At 45.5% G+C, this 21,068-nt stretch overlaps 1 protein-coding gene and 1 pseudogene across 1 annotated transcript in view; both read left to right on the forward strand.

Annotated features, from left to right (window-relative positions):
- The window catches only part of LOC147717822 (regulator of G protein signaling 3-like), a 434,129-nt gene extending 418,508 nt beyond the window's left edge, over positions 1-15,621 (forward strand). Inside the window, exon 7 of the mRNA XM_086924605.1 lies at positions 11,714-15,621. Within this exon, the coding sequence (XP_086780731.1) occupies positions 11,714-11,899 (186 nt within the window). The 3' untranslated portion in view covers positions 11,900-15,621. The remainder of the gene's footprint in view (positions 1-11,713) is intronic.
- Positions 15,622-19,392: 3,771 nt separating this feature from the next.
- Positions 19,393-20,726, forward strand: LOC147717823 (18S ribosomal RNA; annotated as a pseudogene).
- The last annotated feature ends 342 nt before the right edge of the window (positions 20,727-21,068 follow it).

Genomic DNA, 21,068 nt, shown 5'->3' on the forward strand with positions numbered 1-21,068 from the left:
AGGCTGCACCAGACTCCCTGGCAGGATCTGTACTGCAGGGAATGGAAGGTTGCACCTGTCTGCCCAGCTGGATCCTTAATGCAGGGCATGGAAGGCTACACCAGTCGCCCCGGCTGGATCCGTACTACGGGGAATGGAATGCTGCACCAGTCTGCCTGGCTGGATCCGTACTGCAGGGAATAGAAGGCTGCACCAGTCTGCCTGGCTGGATCCGTACTGCAGGGAATGGAAGGCTGCACCAGTCTGCCGGGATGGATCCGTACTGCAGGGAATAGAAGGCTGCACCAGTCTGCCGGGCTGGATCCGTTCTGCAGGGCATGGAAGGCTGCACCAGTCTGCTGGGATGGATTCGTACTGCAGGGAATAGAAGGCTGCACCAGTCTGCCGGGCTGGATCCGTTCTGCAGGGCATGGAAGGCTGCACCAGTCTGCTGGGATGGATTCGTACTGCAGGGAATGGAAGGCTGCACCAGTCTGCCGGGATGGATTCGTACTGCAGGGAATGGAAGGCTGCACCAGTCTGCCCTGCTGGATCCGTACTGCAGGGAATGGAAGGCTGCACCAGTGTGCCTGGCTGGATCCATACTACAGGGAATGAAAGGATGCACCAGTCTGCCGGGCTGGATCCGTTCTGCATGGCATGAAAGGTTGCACGAGTCTGCCCAGCTGGATCCGTAATGCAGGGCATGGAAGGCTGCACCAGTCTGCCCGGCTGGATCCGTACTACGGGGAATGTAAGGCTGCACCAGTCTGCCCGGCTGGATCCGTACTGCGGGGAATGTAAGGCTGCACCAGTCTGCCCGGCTGGATCTGTACTGCGGGGAATGGAAGGCTTCACCAGTCTGCCCAGCTGGATCTGTACTATAGGGAATGGAAGGCTGCACCAGTCTGCCCCGTTGGCTATGTTCTACAGGGAATGGAGGGATGCACTAGTCTGCCCCGCTGGATCCATTCTGTAGGGAATGGATGATTGCACTTGCTGCCTACTGTGAGGTAGGGAAGCTTGTGCTAGTGTGCTCTGTGAGATCTGTTTTACATGGAAAGCTGCACTGGCTGCCTTCTGTGAAATATGGAAGCCTGCTTCTCTACTGTTATGCAGTACCTGTTCTATGAGGAAGAAGAGCCGTTGTCTTATTTGTGCATTTCCTGTGATGGGGAAAGACTACACTGATTCTGCCATATCCCTACAAGTCCACTCAAGGAGTGAAGCTTGACCTGCTCCTGCCAAAGGTGCACTTGTTCTGTAAGGTAGAGGTGCACTGCTGTTTCTGCATTGAATGAAAAAAAAAGGGTATATTGAATCCAGCAATATAAATCAATGCTGGGTCATTCCATAAGAGGTGTGGATGCTTTTTCCTGAATATTTGTACTCATTTATTCTATGTCTGTTTGTGGGTGTACCACAGCTGTGTAATGCCTCTCACTCCCTCGTTAGCGTGTTAGCCACCGGTGTTGTACCTGTCCTGTATGTGTGAGAGAACCATCCAATGTAATGTTCCTCCTACCGCCACCTGTCCTTCATGTATTCTTTGTGTGAGGGAACATTGCACTCCTACTGCCCATGTTGTACGTTTGTTGTGTTGTGATGCTCGGTATAAAACTTTCATCTACACAAAAGACAAATCGATTTGCATTACCAATATCTGTTTTAATGCATGATGTGAATAAAAGTGAACGCTCAAAGATATGTGAGCAGATTTTACTTTTCGTGTTAAATGTGAAATATTCAGTTTTTAAATGAACTCAACGTCTTTGTAGAATTTTAAAACGCAGAAAATAGGTGGCTTCAATTTATGTTGAACACATTCAGTCAGTGTTAGCACTTAAGACAACAGCAAAAAGGAGAACTTTGCATGCTGGGTTTTTGAACCCATAATAAAGTATTATTAACAAACCTACAAGCCCCAGAAAGCAACATACTGATGGCTGAAAAGCCAGGAATGGCCAATGGGATCACATGTCACAGTGCCACTTGTCAGACTTGTGAAATGCAAAATAAAATTAACTTTCTGCCTTATTAGTCGAGCATTCAAGACCTCTTGTATATACTTTAGTATATACTTATTTTTTAGGTCGAGCATTCAAGACCTCTTGTATATACTTTAGTATATACTTATATGTTTAGTACTTTTTGGGCTCGAGAGATCAGCCCTAGGACTTGTCTGCTTCTGCTTAACCCTTTCCATGCTCATGACGAGCTCAGCTCGTCATGAGGCACAGTGGAGCTGTGCTGATGACGAGCTGAGCTCGTCATGAAACTATGTAAATCTGAAGTCTTCAGCACCGGAGGGGAAAATGTGCAGCAGCGATGTGGTTAAGGACTTTTTTCTGTTCAACTGCCTCTATTTAACTGTCTTAATTGGTTATGACCAGCAGAGGTCAGTAAATTACCAGAATTGCTTTCTGCTTGTTCAACTTCCTCTATTTAACTGTCTTGTTAGAAAACAACCAGTAGAGGGCAGTAAAATACCAGCATTACTTTCTGCTGAAGGACTTTCTTTTTGTATTTTTCTGGCAACTGCCTCTATTTAACTTTCTTGATAGAAAACGCTCAGCAGAGGTCAGTAAAATACCAGAATCACTTTAGCATCCTCTAGATTCCAGTCCATAGAAACTGTCTTCCACGAGCACCTCTAGACAATAATTTTTTTTTTTTAATCTTGGATTTTCAGTGAAATGACCACCGAAGACCCCGATTTTATATTAAAAACAGAGCTTTGGACTATACCATTTCACGCTAAAAGGCAATATTTTTCTCCATGTGTTCCCATACCTGACATGTCACGCAGTTTGGTGCTTATTTCCCTCCATGTTAAAGAACAGTAGATGTTTCAGCATCCAGGCTAATGTGCTGCATAGCTAAATACATATAAGGTCCCAAAGGCAAGACCGATTGCATAGCAAATACTTGTTTCTCGCAGTAATTGATGGTTTAAGAGGACAGTGGGTGAGGAAGCACAGAGATAGCCTTTCAGATGAATGCACTGCATCCAACCGTTAATGGGCAAGCATCATCATTTCTTGGCAGAACACACTGGCATTGTAAAAAGACATCATGTACCCGACAACACCAGCAGTGTCTTAAAATACACAGAGAAAGGAAAAACAAGACGCAAACACTGCTCTTTCTGAGATCCTCCTCAGCTAGACGTCAGTATGACGTAGGTGAAGCATTGGGGTCGCCACTGTGATGTGTCCTGCCTTGAAAGGTGCAGCATGTGCAGTGGGTGCTTCCCTACGAGGTCCAGTCTGGACATCTGTACCATCCAGATCTACAGATTAGCATTTCTTGCCCTCTTATATTGAGTTCCCTAAAGTGGAATGATGACTGAGGTCCCCTACAAAGTCACGGAACTCAGAGCTGAATTGCCATGTCCTATTTATTTACTGTAGGGTAAGCATGGGCGGAAAATCCGTTTCGCTCGCGGATTTTGCAGATTTTCGGTAAATTCGCAATCCGCGAGATTCGCGAATCTCCCGCAAAATCCGCAAATCCGCGAGCAGCGGATTTTGCTCGCACTGCTTGCACTGTTCGCGTGAGTTCGCGGCTTCCCAGTACAACTTCGCGCCCCGCGAATAAGTGCAAAATTGCAGAAATACGATCTTAGCAAAACTGAAACTACTTACCAGGTTCAAAAGTTCAGGCTCATCATTAGTAGCCATTTCCTGTAGTGCTTCCTGAGGGGCCCCTCCAGAGTTCAGTTGCCAGTTGCAACTATTATGTGACCCTGCTCTGAACCTCAGAATAGTTACACATATGCCACAAAGGTCCTGAATTACAGCTAAGGGAGACAAGCAGGAGCCAGGCTGGAAGTTCAAATCCATTAATCAGCCCCTAATTCATTATTGTCAGTTGGGTCAGGGCAGGTGTTGTAACTAATTTTGCAACAATGAAAGCACTTAGCAAGTGCAAAAGATCACTAATCAGGAAGCACTAAGGAAGCAGGTGCCAGCTAAAAAAATATTCTGTGACACATTAATCAGCCCCAAATTAATTCAGGTCACTTGAGGCAGGGAAGGTGTGCTTGCGTTGCCACAATAATGTACACTGCCTGGACAACCAGAGGGTGCTGTGATGAAACAGAGGGTGGCATGGGTGGGCCAGAGGGTGGCATGAGTAGTCAGAGAGTGGCAGTGGTGACAGAGAGTGGCAGTGATGAAGAAGAGTGTCCCAAACAGGCTGGACACGTAGAAACAACAAGTTCGCGAAACTTGCGACCCGACAGGTAAGTTCGCAATTTGCGAAATTGTACAAAACCCTCGCGAACTGGCAGAAACCCTCGCAAACACAAAAAAAAATCCGCAAATTCGCGAGAATTCGCGGATTTTGCGGATTGCGAGTTTGCAAATCCGCAAAATTCGCGAACGCGAGATTCGCAAAATTCGCCCATGCTTACTGTAGGGGCCATTTTATGTTTGGCCCCACCATATGCTCAAAGTTTACTTAAATTCTTAGTTTTTGTTCTTTGAGTTGAAAAACTCTGTATGGTTGTATAGGACCAACATTAACAAATCAATATGCAAGTAGCATTTTTTTGCAAAACAATATTTGTATATCATGCTCCTCAGGACAAAATTATTAACTTTCCTGTACTCACTCTCTTTTTGAACTTTCTTTGGAGGCGCCCACTGCCACGTAAGCCAGAAAGTCAACTGTCTCAATGCTAAGGCATTATAGACTAATGAAGTAACCCAATCACTGTCCACGGACCTGGGTATCATATAGTATAGAAAACAAATGGTCCTAGACTCTTTTGTCACGCAAAAGTCAAATACGTTTATAATTTAAGTGTAATTTTATAGTTTATGGTTTTATGGTTTTTAATAATAACCGAATAAAGTAATTTTGACTGACTGACTGGCATGCCTGAGATCAGCACATGGTAATTATTACATGTAGGACTTTCAGAATATGCACCTTGAGGAAGAGAAGGCACCCACTGTTTTAAGGAAAATTATCTGTTTTATTCACAGGAACATTTAAGAAGGTAAAAACATTACCAAGTGTATAATAATCAATAAAATTTCTCCAAAAGGAAGGAGTGTGAAGAAGTGCTCGTATGTGCAATAGATGGAAGTGAAAAGGTTACATAGTGAAGATAGTTCATTTTTGTCATTATTATAGATAATGTTCAAAGGTTACAGAGAGATATCATCTGTTGGTTGAACGGGATAGTAGTGATATGGATATGGCACAGGATCCTTTGGGGATAAATGTTGACGTTTCGACCCAACTAATCGCGTAGAGGGTATTTTAATCCTCCGCTTGCGGGTCTTCCTCTGGACAGGAGAACGTGTGGGAGGCAACCTACTGCAGGCGCCTGTGGTTGAATGGCGCTGATCACAGCTCCCGGGGATGGGTAGTCTGCATCACAATTGCAGTGTAGTGTAGTTAGGCTGTGAGGTTTTAGGTTTAAACCTATAATAACTGATAAAACCCCACTGAAAGAGAAATAGCCCTCACCAGTGAAAACATAAAAACACTGAAAAAACACTTTCAAAACCACAAACTAAATGGCATTGAAAGAAAGGAAAAAGTGAGTGAAAGAGTCGTTTTTTTTCTTCCTGAAGGGGCAAATACAATGTAACTTTGTTATACAAGCTAGCAGTGAGAAAGAGTGGACTAACATTGTTCTGCTTGAGTTTTGTTGTTTAGGGATTCCACTAAAAGATTGTTTCTTCTTCCTTTTACTTTTTTCAGTTTTGTGGTCTTTGGTATAAAGATGCAGGATTTAGAAGCATATTTTATGTCTTGATTAATTATTTTATAAACTGTAGAGTATCAGGAAATATCAAAATCATATTTTAAATTTTGGCGGCATTTGATTCTTTCATTGATAGGTAAAATAGCTGGTTTCATAAGAATCTTTAGTAATATGTGTCACCACATTTACCCACAGAGAATGGGTTAAAACCCTTAATACATCATCCCCCAGTTTCTAGTGGGTCAGTATTGATAGTAGGTGAATTGCCAACACCTCAGGCTTTAAACATTCAGTGCAAGGTGAAGTGACAAGTATATGTAAAAAGAGCACTATCATCAAGCATCTGGGATTGTGCTAAAAACATGACACCAGTCTTTTGGAAAACATGGAACACAGTGTCACTTGGAATGCTCTGCTAAAAAGGTTCTTTCCAAGTTCAACAAAGATTGGAGTGATATTGTTTGTATTTGCAGTGATTCAGATACGTATATGAAAAAGTTGTGTGATGACCTGTCAAAATTGATACCTGAGCTGAAGTAATTACCTGTAAGAGATCCTCGCAACTTGTTAGATGGTATGCTGAAAGCATCTTTACAATCTTCAGAGTTAATGAGGGATGCTATTGACTTTTTAGTCCATTCTGGTGCACTGTTTTTTTTATGCACAGGAACTAAAACGCAAATATTTATCAGTTTGTGCTTTGTGTGGCATCAAAGAAAGAGTCATCATACTGTGTCCCTTAGCTGATGCTACTCAGTCCAAGGGGCTATGAATGCTATATTATCCATGTGGCAACCAATTACAACATTTTTGCTGAGTGATGAATGATGCCAATGGCAAGAAAGGTGAGGATCTTTGGTCGCATATTGATGGTGATGTGAAAAAAGTACCCTCTTTTTTACAGGAAAACATACCTGCTGTATTGGACATAATAAAAAAACTAGAGTGTGAAAACACCCTTGTCTGCCAGGTTTTCAGCATAATTGGTGTAGATGTGAAACATCTCCTTGAGAGTAGGCTGGGCGACACCTTTAGTGACTTTGGCACTGCATCATGTTCCATGTTAGCAATGTTTAAGAGCGTTTATTTTACAATGTATGAGAAATGCTTGCAATGATGCATAGAAATGTCCCTTCACCACCAATGGCGTTTGAAGTCAGTGAAACCTCACTTGGGTACTCTGTACCCATTCTAGATCCCTTACATAAAGGGGAATTTCCTCTGTAGTTTCAAAAGTGCTGCTTCAGTTTTGATCGCTTCAATAACTCTGAGGGCATAAGTATTAATTACCATGTGCTGATCCCGGGCATGCAACAAATTATACTTCAATTATAAATGTCTTTGACTTGATGCATGACAAAAGATTCTAGGGTCATTTGTTGTCTCAAGAGCAGAGACTCTACCAGATACTAATACTGGGGTTTAAATTCATTTATGACGTTGCCCCAGTTGCCTCTCTGACACACTCTTCTCTGAAACCTCCTGTCCATCCGTGCTTGTAAGCGGTTTAAATTAGGACAGTTACCACTGCGAGCAAGGGATTTACATGAAGACAGTTATCACTGCGAGCAAGCGGTTTACATGAGGACAGTTAAAACTGCGAGCACTGCGAGCAAACGGTTTACATGAGGACAGTTACCGCTACGAGCAAGTGGTTTACATGAGGACAGTTAGCACTGCTTGCAAGCAGTTTAAATGAGGACAGTTACCACTGCGAGCAAGAGGCTTACATGAGGACAGTGACCACTTCGAGCAAGCGGTTTAAATGAGGACAGTTAACACTGTGAGCAAGGGGCACACATGAGGACAGTTACCACTGCTTGCAAGGGGTTTCAATGAGGACAGTTACCACTGCTTGCAAGCCGTTTAAATGAGCAAGGGGTTTACATGAGGACAGTTACCGCTGTGATCAAGGGGTTTACATGAGGACAGTTACTGCTGCGAGCAAGCGGTTTGCATGAGGACCGTTACCGCTGCGAGCAAACGGTTTACACGAGGACAGTTACAGCTGCGAGCAAGGGATTTACATGAGGACAGTTACCGTTGCGAGCAAGCGGTTTACACAAGGACAGTTACCGCTGCGAGCAAGCGGTTTACACAAAGACATTTACAGCTACGAGCAAGCAGTTTGCACAAGGACAGTTACCGCTGCGAGCATACAGTTTACTCAAGGACAGTTACCGCTGCGAGCAAGGGGTTTACACGAGGGCAGTTACAACTGCGAGCAAGCGGTTTACATGAGGACAGTTTCCGCTGCGAGAAAGGGGTTTACACGAGGACAGTTACCACTATTTGCAAGCGGTTTAGATGAGGACACTTGCCACTGTGAGAAAGGAGTTTGCACGAGGACAGTTACCACTGCGAGCAAGCGGTTCACATGTGGACAGTTATTATATTTAATTTACAAATTATTATGAGAACGTTTCAATGGTTGCATACTACAAGATACAAGATACAAGTACAGATATAAGTATGAAGGAAACTGTAGAATTAAGAATAATGAGAACCCAGATTTATTGGAGGCTAACGAGTAAGCATACCTCCAATATGGCGCTGGTGAGGAGAATGGGAAGTAAGAGCATTCTAGCTGATGGGAACCGCTCTAACAACATGACATCTAAATACACTATAGCATGCAGGGTTTATGTAATAAACTCTAACACTTAAAAAATAATACCCTGCCATAAATACCTCCTCTCTTTTAGTAGCTGTTTATTTTCAGGAGAAAGTATCCCAGAAGAACTCAAGTGGTAGTCTGAGTTTTTACTGTTTAAACAGTTGTTGCGATTCTGCCACTTGGCCTCCCGGCTCTGGCTTCAGACTCTGTAATGTCACAAATCAGCTGTAATAACATATTACAGCAGAGTAGTTAAGTCATTTTCTGGTAACAGACAACTAGTGATATTACAACCAGACTGTAATAAGACAATCAGGCAAGGGGTTTTCATACATATATCTGTATTTTACTGGTTTCATGCACCTCTGTAATAAACAGAACTCTACACTGGTTGAAATTAAAATCCATAGAAAGATGCATTTGTTCCTACCACATCCACACATATGCTCAATAAATCACATTAGTCGTAGCAACAAGACCTGACTTCATAACTTAACTTAAAGTTAATACTTGATGAGAAACAAGGCAATTCTTTAAAGGTTTGTCAGTGTAATGTGCAGTGATGCTGGAACAATGTTCAACATGCAGGTGCTGCAATCAGGGCAGGACTGGGAACCCAATCCAGCCCTAGAAATACATCTTGACCGGCCCTGGAGAAAGGGTGGGGGTCACGAGGCGGGTGGTGGATTTGGGGTTATGTATGCTAATGAGAAGCACTGCTGCCTGTTTTGTTACAGGGGGCGAATATTGCAGCACTGCTGCAAAACCGGCCCCCACCATTCCAGCCCACCGGGAAAACGCCTGGTGTCGTTATAGCCAGTCCGGCCCTGGCTGCAATCAAGAGGTCGTTAAGATTGAGAAAAATCCAAGAGTCACGCAACGACCAAGTGTAGCAAAATGAGCCACGCCCATTCAGCAGGCAAGCGGTAAGGCTGTGCTACGTAGCCGGTGGTGCATTTTGGAGCACGCTGTCGCAAATACATTACTAAAGCATGATGCGGTAGCGCACTGTCATTTACAGACATCACATCTTCCATCGAAACGGCCACTGATGTACAATTTCACTAATAAAACTATGAAGCGCAAAAACAATATTGCATGGGAATCGGGTTTCAGGAAATATTTATCATATGCTCACCACCAAGTTAAATGTCTTAATTTGTTTTTATCCTATTAAAATGTAAAGGCATCTTATTTGTTCTTCCCCTTCTGTACTTCAGCATGGTTATTTTGAGGGTGCTGCTGCACTACCCCCTCCCCCATGCCTTTACTTACAGCACCTATGGTAAAATGGCACTTTACACAACAAATACCTATTTTATTTTTTAGGAAAATGTTTTCTTCCTCTTAGTTCATTAACTGATATCCGTAACCGTGCAGATTGTATGTGCGTAAATTCTTCACATACAATGTAGGAGCTAGATTTGTGTTCTAGACATTCAGTGCCAGTCAGTTGACTCAAGTCATGTCGGACCAGCGTGGCACTGACAATGAAGGGCATGTCCCTTCACACAGAGCCACAGGGCATGCAATGTCGCACGGGTTCTCTCTCCAGTGCAGAGTTAAACCAAGGGGGTCCAGATAGGGAAAGGAATTTGAGGAGGAAGGTTTCAGGGGAGATATAGATTCTCTAGCACGATTCTGTAAAAAGCTGCCTTACATCATATAGCATTTGGTATTGTTTCGGAAGCGTAAAAAAGATTACTTGATAAATCATAATAGTTCCACAGAAGGCATCTTTGTAGACAGTTGAGTTCTACAGGTTAGATGTAGTTTGAAAATTCCCACCCCACTTTAAAGTTGTATTATATGCCTGCAAGTATCCATCAACTAAATCCCAAGCTTCACTGAGGCAAACAAATCAAATCAGGTGTTTGTTAAGCGCGACTACTCACCCGTAAGGGTCTCAAGGTGCTGGGAGAGTTGGGGGTAATTTGCAGGTTCCCGTCCATCAAGAAGGGGGTCTGTCGAAGAGCCAGGTTTTGAGGTTTCATGCGAAGATGGGGAGCGATGTTATCTGTCTGAGGTGGAGGCACTAGCCACGGGGAAGGAGAAGGAGCGGCCTTCCGATCTGGTCTTTCTGATGCGGGGGACCACAGCATAGGAGAGCTGGGCTGATCGTATGGTCCTTTGGGGTGCGTAGAATTTGAGTCGGCTGTTCGGGTATGCTGGTCCGGTTTCGTGTAGGGCCTTGTGAGCGTGAATTAGCATCTTGAAGGTGACTTTAGCTTCCATGGGGAGCCAGTGGAGTGTGCGCAGGTGCTGGGAGATGTGGCAGTGGCTTGGCAGGTTGAGGCCCAGTCTTGCGGCAGCGTTTTGGATGTTCTGTAGCTTGCGGGTGAGGTTTTTGTTTATTCTGGCATAGAGTGTGTTGCCGTAGTCGAGCTTGCTGGTGACCAGGGCGTGAGTGACGGTCTTTCTGTGTTCGAGGGGGATCCATTTGAAGGTCTTACGTAGAAGGAGGAGGGTGTGGAAGCAGGAGTACAAAACTGAGTTGATCTGGCGGTCCATTTTGAGCTCTGAGTCCAGGATGACATGATATGATATGAGTAAGACGAAGACTTGGGGGAAGTGAGTTCCAAAAGAGTGGAGCCTGCGAGGAAAATCGCAAAGCCACCGTGTTTCTTGCGTCTGAAGATGCTTGTAGACAATAGGTTAGAGCCAGAGGATCGAAGAGCGCGAGAGGGAACATAGAGGTGAATCCGAGAGGCGATGAAGGCAGGGCCTTGCAAGAAGAGGGCCCTGTGGATCAGGCAGCCTAGTTTGAAAAAGCTGCGCTGGTCCACAGGGAGCCAGTGAAGGCTCCTACGGAGAGGTGTGGTGTGACTGGACCTGGGCTGGCCAAAGACGAGTCTAACAGCTTGATTTTGGATAAGTTGTAGTTGATGCATTTGGTAGGCAGGTATTCCGACTTACACTGCATTCGCGTAGTCAATCGGAGATATGACCAATCCCAGAATGACTTGAATAAGAGCGTCTCGGGAAAGAAATCTGCTAATTTTCCTAATGCGACGTAGGATGATTCCCAGGTTGCGTGCGTGGTTCCTGGGGGTGGGCGGGCTTCCGAGGGCAGGGGGAGACCAGTTGTCGTTCCAGGCGTCTTGGTTTGCCCTTGTTTGTGTTTAGTTGTAGGCAGCTGTTTTTCATCCATTTGGCGACTGTTTCCGTGCCTTCTCGAAAGTTGTGTCTGGCGGTGTTGGGTTCGTTGGATAGGAGGAGGATGTGGCGATAGACATGGAAATTGGTTTCGATATGTTACCTCTCAAGATGGCTGCCTAAGACATGTCCCATCCAGTATGACTCTAACAATTCCGCCTTGTTTCCAAGTCTTTAACTAATCAGTGATGTAATTTCCTTTTCTTGTCTCTTTTTGTCTCATTCTTCTCTCTCAGGTCAACCTGGACTCCAATACCCGCGAGGTTACAAACCACAACATCTTGCTGCCCACACGCAACTGCTTCGACCTGGCCCAGAAGCGTATCTATGGACTCATGGAGAAGGACTCCTATCCCAGGTTTCTCCGATCAGAGCTTTACCAGGAGCTTGCACACCCAAAGCAAGCCAATGGGACAATATAGCACCATTGATAGACATTCTCCAATACCTACCGCATGCAGTTCCAAAGGCAGAGGCCTCCCATACACTCCCAAGTCCACAGGCCTGGACAGTGGTGACTTGGCGTATCTGGTGGAACGCAAAGGCCACCCGTACGAAACCAGGCACAGAAACGGGAGGCAATGTCACAGTTCCGTAGTTCCCGGAGGTACGAAACCTTATGAAGGATATCGCTTTGAAAGCAACATGTTGCATCTGAAAGAGATCCCAATGGCTATTCATTACTCTCGTCTCTTTCACATCCTGTCAATCACTGAACAAAAGGGTCAAGAACAGGGCATGAGCAGAGGACTCTAGATGCCTTTTGACCCTGTCCCTTTAAAGACATTTTTTATGCAAGTTGACTCCTATATTAGTCGGCCCTTCAACGTTTGTTCTGCTGAAGTTGGAATTGTGACTCTTAGCGATTAGCACTGTGTCATTACATATAGACTGTGCTGTGTTGCCTCAATGGTAGATGCCTTTAGCAAGGTGACTTTGCCCCTAAATACTGCACTGTCCAAGAAGAGATGGGGCATTGTTCATGGCCATCATCAACGAGGCATCTCGGTAGCTTCCTGAGCATTGAATCAACCAGGGAGGTTGCGTGAAAGTCTTGCCCTACAGTCTCTCACTGTCAAGCTGTCTTTAACCTTGCTGAGTTGTTGGTAGGACTAAGGTCCTTCACTGGCTGCTTCCTACATAGCTGTCTCTTCCACAGTGGGGTTCATCTTGAAGTGGAGCAGTTTGGGCAGTTCTCCCTTTTTCTGCGGTACACTGACAGTCATCTTGTGCTCTGTGTCGTTCACGTCTGTTGTCTGTCCTATTTCATGTACATGGATCTGAAAGTGAAAGACAAAGATGGCGTGTGCCTTCCAGCACTTCTTCCAATACAAAGTACGCCCAAGAAGCGGTGGCTGAGACTAAAGCGACTGAGGCTTCGTTACTGAGTGCAGAAGACCACAGATGTTACACTCTGAAGCCAAAACACTCAAAGTGAAGGCGTGGAGGCCACCAGAGTAGGGGGCTCAGAAGGAGTTGCGTTTTGTGGGGATAGGCGGTGAGGTCCCCCAAAATACTGTTGTTTTGGTTGAAAGATTTGGATAGAGGTCGCTACCTACGCTCTTTCCAAATAAAATGTCTATGTTCCTGTTAAAATTGTGAAGCGATGTGGTAGCATCAACAAAGCTATTTTGTACAGGTGGTCTCTGGGTGTGGTTTGGGAAAATGGCATTATGTATTTCCTGTATCCAATACAATTTGCAGAGGTCTGGAGTCCCCTGCCTCATTGGTGTCAAATGAACACCTCCATATCTTTGTCCAATGTGTCTTGAATATGCCCTGCTCTAGTGGGAGCTAAACGCCCAGCTTCTGTCCATCTCAGTGAATATACACTGAATGTTAGTGTTCACTCAGCCTCCTGTCTGTATTACAGCATTTGTGCAGCTAAGGAACTCTACATAGTTTAGTCATTTGTTAGGCTCACACATACTACTTCTTTCATTGAGAGAGCACATACCAGACACGGTGAATGTCAACCTTAAGATCTTGCCAGTTTGTATTCCTGCATCCTGCAAAAGCCCCTTCCTTGGGCCTTTCCTCCCCTGCAAGGGAGCCAACTCTCTTACAAGCTGCATTGATTCCCCAAATGTAGTCATTATCATAATACATAATTGTTCAATTTCAAGGTGATTTAGTTCCATCCTCATAGCTCACCATTCCAGGCATGAGAACCTCTACAGTAATGCCAACACAACTCCTGGATGAGGCTCTGTATCCTGGTGGAACTGGGAGATGGATGAAGGTGGGTGTGTGATTAATGAAGAAGGAAAACATGGCACGTACTGAGCGCGATTACCAAAGGCCGATTCCCACTGGCACGGGATAACAACCCCTTTGGCATCAGTTTAAAGTTCACAGATGCCTATCAAGAGCTCCCTAGCATTGGTGGAACTTGCATGCCCTTTTAGATTGGCTCCCTTGTGTTGACAAGGCCTTTGCATTGTTGTGAAAAAGTGGTCTCAAAGTCTCTGTTCACAGTTCATCACAATAAGACCATGGCATACTTCTCAGATGTCCTACTTCAGGAGGTGCCTGCCCTGTTATTGGCTAGGCAGATTTAAACTTGAAACTCATTGCCGCCCAGTCTTATACTGCCTCTGCCAGAGCACTTCTGCTTTCTCAGACCCAAGAATACAATCCATGGTGTCCTTTTCTGAGCTGGCATCCTAGAACTTACCCCAAGAAAATCATACAGAGCCAGGAATTCAGTTACAAACAGATCTCCTTAAACTGCATCTTCTTCTTTAAAGAAGGATTGGATGCAAGTGGTTCTCAAATACAGCCCATAATTCTCACTAACTCATTCCTTCTCTCTTGGAGGCAAGTCAGGGACCCATGGACTTGTGACTCATTCCTGAGGAGCAAACCACTTCTCTCACACAGGTATGGAATCCATAGACTCCTCCAAACCCTTGCCATGAGTATTGCTGTCAGCCTTACATCTCCTTACGTCTCTCCTAGAAGAACTGAAACCCATGGTCCGCTGGCTCCAAGTAACTCTAGTCCAGACTTCACCATTTACAGAAGGCTTAGAATCCATGGAATCCCCACATACGATCGCATTTCTCAACTTTAGCACAATGCTCAATCCTCACAGCCATATCTGTTCCTGAGCACTCCTGTCTGGTCCTCACCTTTGTTTCATAGACATCTCTGAACCCATGGACTCTTGACTCTAACCTGGAGTTCTCACCACTTGCCTATACTTCCTCTTTTATTGCCAGATCTAGAAAGTACAGACTCCTGTCTCTGGGACTGAACTCTTGCCACTAATCTGCATCTTACGTCCCTAAGAGAAGAACTAGGACCTTGGATTCCCGACTAAAGCACCCACCTTGTCTGAAACCGATGGATCAGGAACCCATTGAGTCCTGGCTCTGTCCTCGCGTTCTGATCCTTGGCCCACACCTGATCTCCTACTAACATGTCTCCTGGACCCATGAACTCTTGACTTTTGCCCTGAGCGTTCACCATTTCCGCCCACCTCATTTCTTACAGACAGTCCTAGAACTCAGGAATTCCTGACTGCACGCCTGAGCTCTTACCACTGGCCCACCGATATGTTCCTACAGACCAGCCTAGGAAAGATTCTTCCCATAAACTGGGAGGTGACCTCATTCCATGCAGTATAACCAGTGTGTGCCTAGCTCCGCCCCAACGCTCTCGCCAGTAGCAGTACACCTCATTATCACAACCAAGCGTGGAATGCCTGATGACTGATTGGGTGCTAGAACTCTTACCACTAGCCCACAGAGGCACCCTCTCAACCAGGACTGTAGCCCATGTACTGAAACTTCACATCTGACTGCACACAGGGCTCTTTGTCCCCTCTCTTCACCACCATCTTCTATGTTCCCAAAAGTAGGTATTTAAGGATTGTGAAGTATTGCTGTTGCAGGTGAGAAATAGGAAATGTTGATTGTGCAACTGTGAAGGGCGTGGGGCAGTGTGAAGAAGTCTACTGAAAGGAATGTTTTGGCTTGCTTTCAGAAATGGCAATGCATGCTGGGACCTGTGATCATTCTGCATAGATTTTCCTTGGACAGGAAGAGTGTTTTTTGTTTGATACCAAATATTCCATACTGAGGAGTACTCTGTTTAGAGAATAAGCACTGTTACAAAAATAAAGATTTACTGCACTGAACTGAGTGTTTCCTGGTTGTTTTCATTGACCCAGTCTAAGTTCAGTATTAGAATACCACACAGTAACCACCTTTACCTGCAGAATGACCTCACTAGACTATGACAACTTCACCAAATCCCCACAAAAATCATTCTGTGCAAAATCCAACATTGCTACAAATGTTCCAGGGCCTGGCATCATGGGTGTGGAGGGATTCACATGATGGCGAAGACTAAGTTGATATAATTGGAGTCTGGGAGGTTTGGTGGCCTGAACAACACCGACTGATATCTGGCATGATTCCTGCATTAGTGTATGCCTTGAGTACCTCTCGCACAGTATTACCGTACGCCTGGAGTGGTTCCTACATGGTATTAGCATATGCCTGGAGTAGTTGCTGCATGGTGTTAGTGTATACCTGAAGTGGTTCCTGCATGGTATTAGCATATGCCTGGAGTGGTTCCTGCATGGTGTTAGTGTATACCTGGAGTGGGGTGTGCACAATATGTTGGACAGTATTAGCATATGCCTGGAATGGCTGCTTCACAATATTAAAGCATGCCTTGAGTGGCTCCTGCAGAATATTTCAGTATTTCTGTAGTGGTTCCTGCACAATATTAGCGTATGGCAGAAGAGGCTCCTGTACAGTTTTAGCGTATGCCTGGAGTGGTTCGTACACAATAAGTAACAACTGTGGTCTATCCTCCACTATATCTCAAGCCCTGGCAGTCAATGCTGAATTCTTGCTGATATCTGGGGTTATTCCTCACCCATTCTATCCGGTGCCTGGATGACTAGTCCACAGATACTAACCTGCAATGAATGTGGCTCATGCACACTCCTGCACACTGCTGGCTAGTATCAGGAATCACTTCTGCACAATACTTGCTGATGCCGGAGGAGACTTCTGTACACTCATGCCTGATGCCTGGAGAGTCTGCTGCACTATTCTGTCTGATGTCATAATTCCCAAAAATAGTGGCACCATACTAAGTAAAGTCTGGCAAAATAATGTATTACCTTCAGTGGCTACCAAATCATCCCTCGGATTCCTCGCCTTATGAATATCCGACTGGTCCTGAAACTTTTGCCCAGCAATAGCTCTCCAATTGATGCCATGCAGCTTTAGGTGGGACTCTACCTACTGGATGCAACGACGCCGGACTATATGAGGTACCAACCGGTATGCAGGCATCAGTTCCTTACCCACCCTATCAAGGTGTGCAGATAAGGACAGAGACCACATCAGTGGCAGCCACAATTACAATGCATAACCTGTTTGTGTACTTTAAGTTATTACGCATGCATGCATGCATCAGGTGAGATGGGAAGGGAGTGAGGGATCTTTGGTAAGATTATGTATCCACCAGATATACCGTTAGTAAAGGTAAATAATAGTTTACTTGTGATGGTGACAATATCCTACCAGTCCCTCACCATATTAAGTGCAAAGCAATTAACCAAGGAAGTCCTACAAAAAGCTCTGGTTCAATACCCATCTCTGCCTGCTGCGGCTGTGAGACAGTAATGTTTTGCAAAAGAATGCAATGATGACTACTTGGCTGCCATTGGCCGCCCTGTAGATATCAGCCACCAGAACGCTTCTGCCATGGCCCTAGTAGAGTGGGCAGGAATGTACATCGAATGAGCTTTCTTGGCTTAGACGTATTAGATCTTGATACAGAAGATGACCCAATACTTAGTTGGTGCATTTGTCACCGAAAGGCTCTTCATGCTCTATATTATATAAAGTATGGTCTAGTCACTAGTGAAATTGCTTGGACTCCAGTTTATGGAGCTTCTCTTTCTCTTTAGTTGGATAAGGAAGAGGGAAGAAAGGAGAAAGAGTAATAGATTGGCCCAAATGAAAGGCAGATATCATCTGGGGTAGGAAGGATGGGCAGGTATGGAGGACCAACTTATCTGGTTTGATAACCGTGAAAGGCGGACAAACTGAAAGGTTAATGAAGCTCTCTGACCCTACAGCCGGAAGTTATTGCAATCTATAGAATAGTCTTCAGAGTGAGAAGCTGAGCCTGACAACTTCGCATCTGCCTGAATATAGATGTCATTAGGAAATTAACAGAGTGGGAGGAACAAGTAAAGTATCCCTTGTGGAAAACTCACCACTAGTGGCGATCTAAACACCAGCAGGAATACAAAAGGACTACATGACACTGCTCGCTCTCCACGTGTTTATCCACAGTGTTTGGGGATTGGAGTGGCAGACCTGGCTCTCCTGATGTGAACGCAGACCCACCCTGTGTGTGAGACCTATTAAAGAGTGCCAACAAAAGCCATACAAGGCCCTCCTCACCCAATCTGGGTTGCTCAGGATCGCCCATGCTCAGTCGTCCCTCACCTTCCGCAGGATTCTTGAAAGAAGCAGAATTGGTGGAAACATGTATAGCAGGACCTGAGACCACCTATACATGAAGGCATTCCTCAAGAACATTCACAGGAAGTGTATGGCACAAAACGTAAGACACTTCCTGTTTTGAGCATGGCATGGTATCCACATATGGACACTGTAAATTGGAGGAGTTCACATCAGTCACTTTGATATGTAGTACTCCCTTGTGATCTTGTGGTAAAAGAGGACTTAGAGCATTCACCCTTATGTTGAAGGTGCCTACAAGGTGAGTCAACACTACAGTACAGCAAAAGGCACATCGCCTCCCAATGCCTAGTTCACTAACCCATGTTACCCTGTCTGTTGATATTATAGACTGTAGTGGTGCTGTCTGACAAAATCTGAATGGTGCTCTCTGAGATGGAAGGGAGAAAAGCCTTCATGGCAAAGCGGACTGCTACAGCTCATTCAAGCTCAGCCATCTAGTGGCTTCTGAACCCAATAAACGTGTTGCACACCATGCATTCCTATGGTGCACCCGGATAGCCGGGCTGCCCTGAAACTCCTGATGAGGGTTCATTTGACACTTTGAGCCCATCCAGGGCTCCAGATGGTCTCATGCGTTTGTTCCACTGACCCCTCAGTCACTCTATTTGTGCTGATTGCAAGAAAGGCAGAGGCCCTCCATCCAGATTATTAGGGACAAGGTACTAGAAACCCTCTTGTCATCAGGTTATTTTTCCACGAAGTCCTGGGCCAGCCTGCCTGGGGCCCATGTCCATGGCTGCCTTCCAGCCCTGTCCAATTGGCCTTTCCTCCGAGGCTGCCTTTCCAGAGAGCAGGCAAAGTTGTGTAGCTGACAACCCTGTGTAAAGCAGCCTGCTCAAGGACATTTTAGCCAGCAATGTACTCTGACCGATTGGGCGCACTTGGTCCGTTTAGGGATGGACTGCCTCGCCAGCCTCAGCTGTTGTTTCAAACAATGAGCTTCCTTCCTCCCTGCACTGTCTGACTGTTGGGTCTGTTTTTCGTGAAGGCCACCTAGCAGAGTTAAGGCCAAGCAGCCTGGCAGTGTGAGACCCCAGTAGTCCGACAGAGTGGATGGGGTTGGGTGGTACTAGTCTCGGAAGCCACCTGGTGGTCAGGACCCCATGCCCAACACTGTTGACATTCTCCACCCAGTGCATTTCTGCAGCAGCTCGGAATGACTGCTCAGTGGGACGTCCCTGATGCCCAATCAGGCACATCAATGTCTTGCTTAGGCTGCATCTGGGCACACTTCTCCCTTGTATCCTTTGGAGCTTTCTTGGCAGGTGCCGGTGCCCATGCCCATGTAACTGCCCTGTCCCATCAGTCCCCTGGAGGCAAGAAGGGGCTCCGAGTGCAGGGTCCTGCAGGGTTTTACGGTTGGTCCTGGACAGGCACATGGCGCCTACTCCCTCCTGAATGATCCCTCCAGTTGCATATACTTGTCTCAAAAATTAAGCCATGCACGTGTAAGCACACATAGCCAGTACAGTGGAACTGCAAATAGCTCATTAACTCAGTTAAGGTTCCTTTGTTTACTTCATGTGCTGCTTGACTAACTTTAGTAATTCTAGAGCGAATGTACGCAGAGGAACGCTGACTTCCCAAGATGCATGCATTTATGCTTGATGGCCTCAGCCCAATCGCATGTCTCTGTGACTGTGATGATGCAGTCGGATGTCTTTCCTTTCAGCTCTCAGTGGAACTTTCTGTGCCTACCATGGTGACCACGGGTAACAGGGAATTGGGGTTCAATTTCAGAGAGGAAAATTGAGAAATGGCTACTACATTGAAGGAAGGCAGCAGTTGCACAATTTACATACTCCTGACTTAGGGAGGTGGCAACAAACAATAACAAAGCAGGACTCTCTCTAGGCCCTGTAATTGGAATGAGTACACTTTAAATCCTTTAACAAGGATCCATTGAAAGGTAAGTCTGATGCCAGCAGCTGCTGTAATTCCAGCTCCAATAGCATATATTAAAGTTGCTGCAGTTAAAAAGCTCCTAATTAGACCTTGGATTCGAGCTGGCGGTCCACTACGAGGCAAGCTTAGGCCTGGCCAGTCTCTGCCTCTTCGCACCCCCTTGATGATGTTGACTAAATGTCCTGGGGGTCCTATGTGTTTACTTTGAAAAAGATAGATTGTTTAAAGCAGGCTGTTTGGCTGAGTATTTCAGGTAGGAATAATGGAGTAGGACTCTGACTCTATTTTGCTGGTTTTTGGAACTTGGGCCATGATTAAGAGGGATGGCTGGGGGCATTCATATTACGCCATTAGAGGCGATATTTTTGGACAGGCATAAGGCGAACAGAAACAAAAGCATTTGCCAAGAATGTTTTCATTCATCAAGAATGAAAGTTGGAAGTTCAATCAGGAGAAAAACCTTCTTGGTACCAACCAGAAACTATATTGACTAGCAATTCAGTAGCATTGTTCGCATGACTCACCGAGCATCTTCCAGGAAACCAAATACTGTTTGTGATAATGATTGCAATTATTTCTCATGAAAAAGGAATTTCCAATAAGTGCTGGGTTATAAGCTTGCCTTGATAAGGTTCCTGCCCTTTGTAAACACCGTCCGTCACTTTTACCAATTGTATGGTTTAGTGAGGTCCTCAGACCAGCCCCACAGGGGCCAGCATCAACCATGGCAGATCCCAGAGAAGTGGATTTAATTGGACTATCTAGAGGAAGTAAAAGTCGTAACAAGGTTTCCATAGGTGAAACTACAGCAGAATCATTAACAGCGCAGCGGCCCGAGTGACTGATGGTAGCAACCCAAGCCCTCGGCTGTAGTGGTCCCTGATGGAACCTACACACTCCTCTTGTGTCCGCGCAAGCAAAGCAGTCCACAGCTGCTGGGCGCTTGGGTGAGGATCAGGTACAGGATGTGCTTCTACACATGGGAGGACCCAAACCACACATGAGGGACTGGGGTGGGTGGCAATGACTCCTCTTAGAGGGGCATGGTACGACAGACAACCCCTCCCAAGACAGAACCCATGATTACCCTGCACAAACCCATGGGATCCGAATCATAGGGCCTCTGTGGGCTGGAATCCCCTAAAGGCTCCTGCCTGGGCCC

The sequence above is a fragment of the Lissotriton vulgaris genome, chromosome 5, assembly GCF_964263255.1.
Source record: "Lissotriton vulgaris chromosome 5, aLisVul1.2, whole genome shotgun sequence".
Classification (NCBI taxonomy): Eukaryota; Metazoa; Chordata; class Amphibia; order Caudata; family Salamandridae; genus Lissotriton; species Lissotriton vulgaris.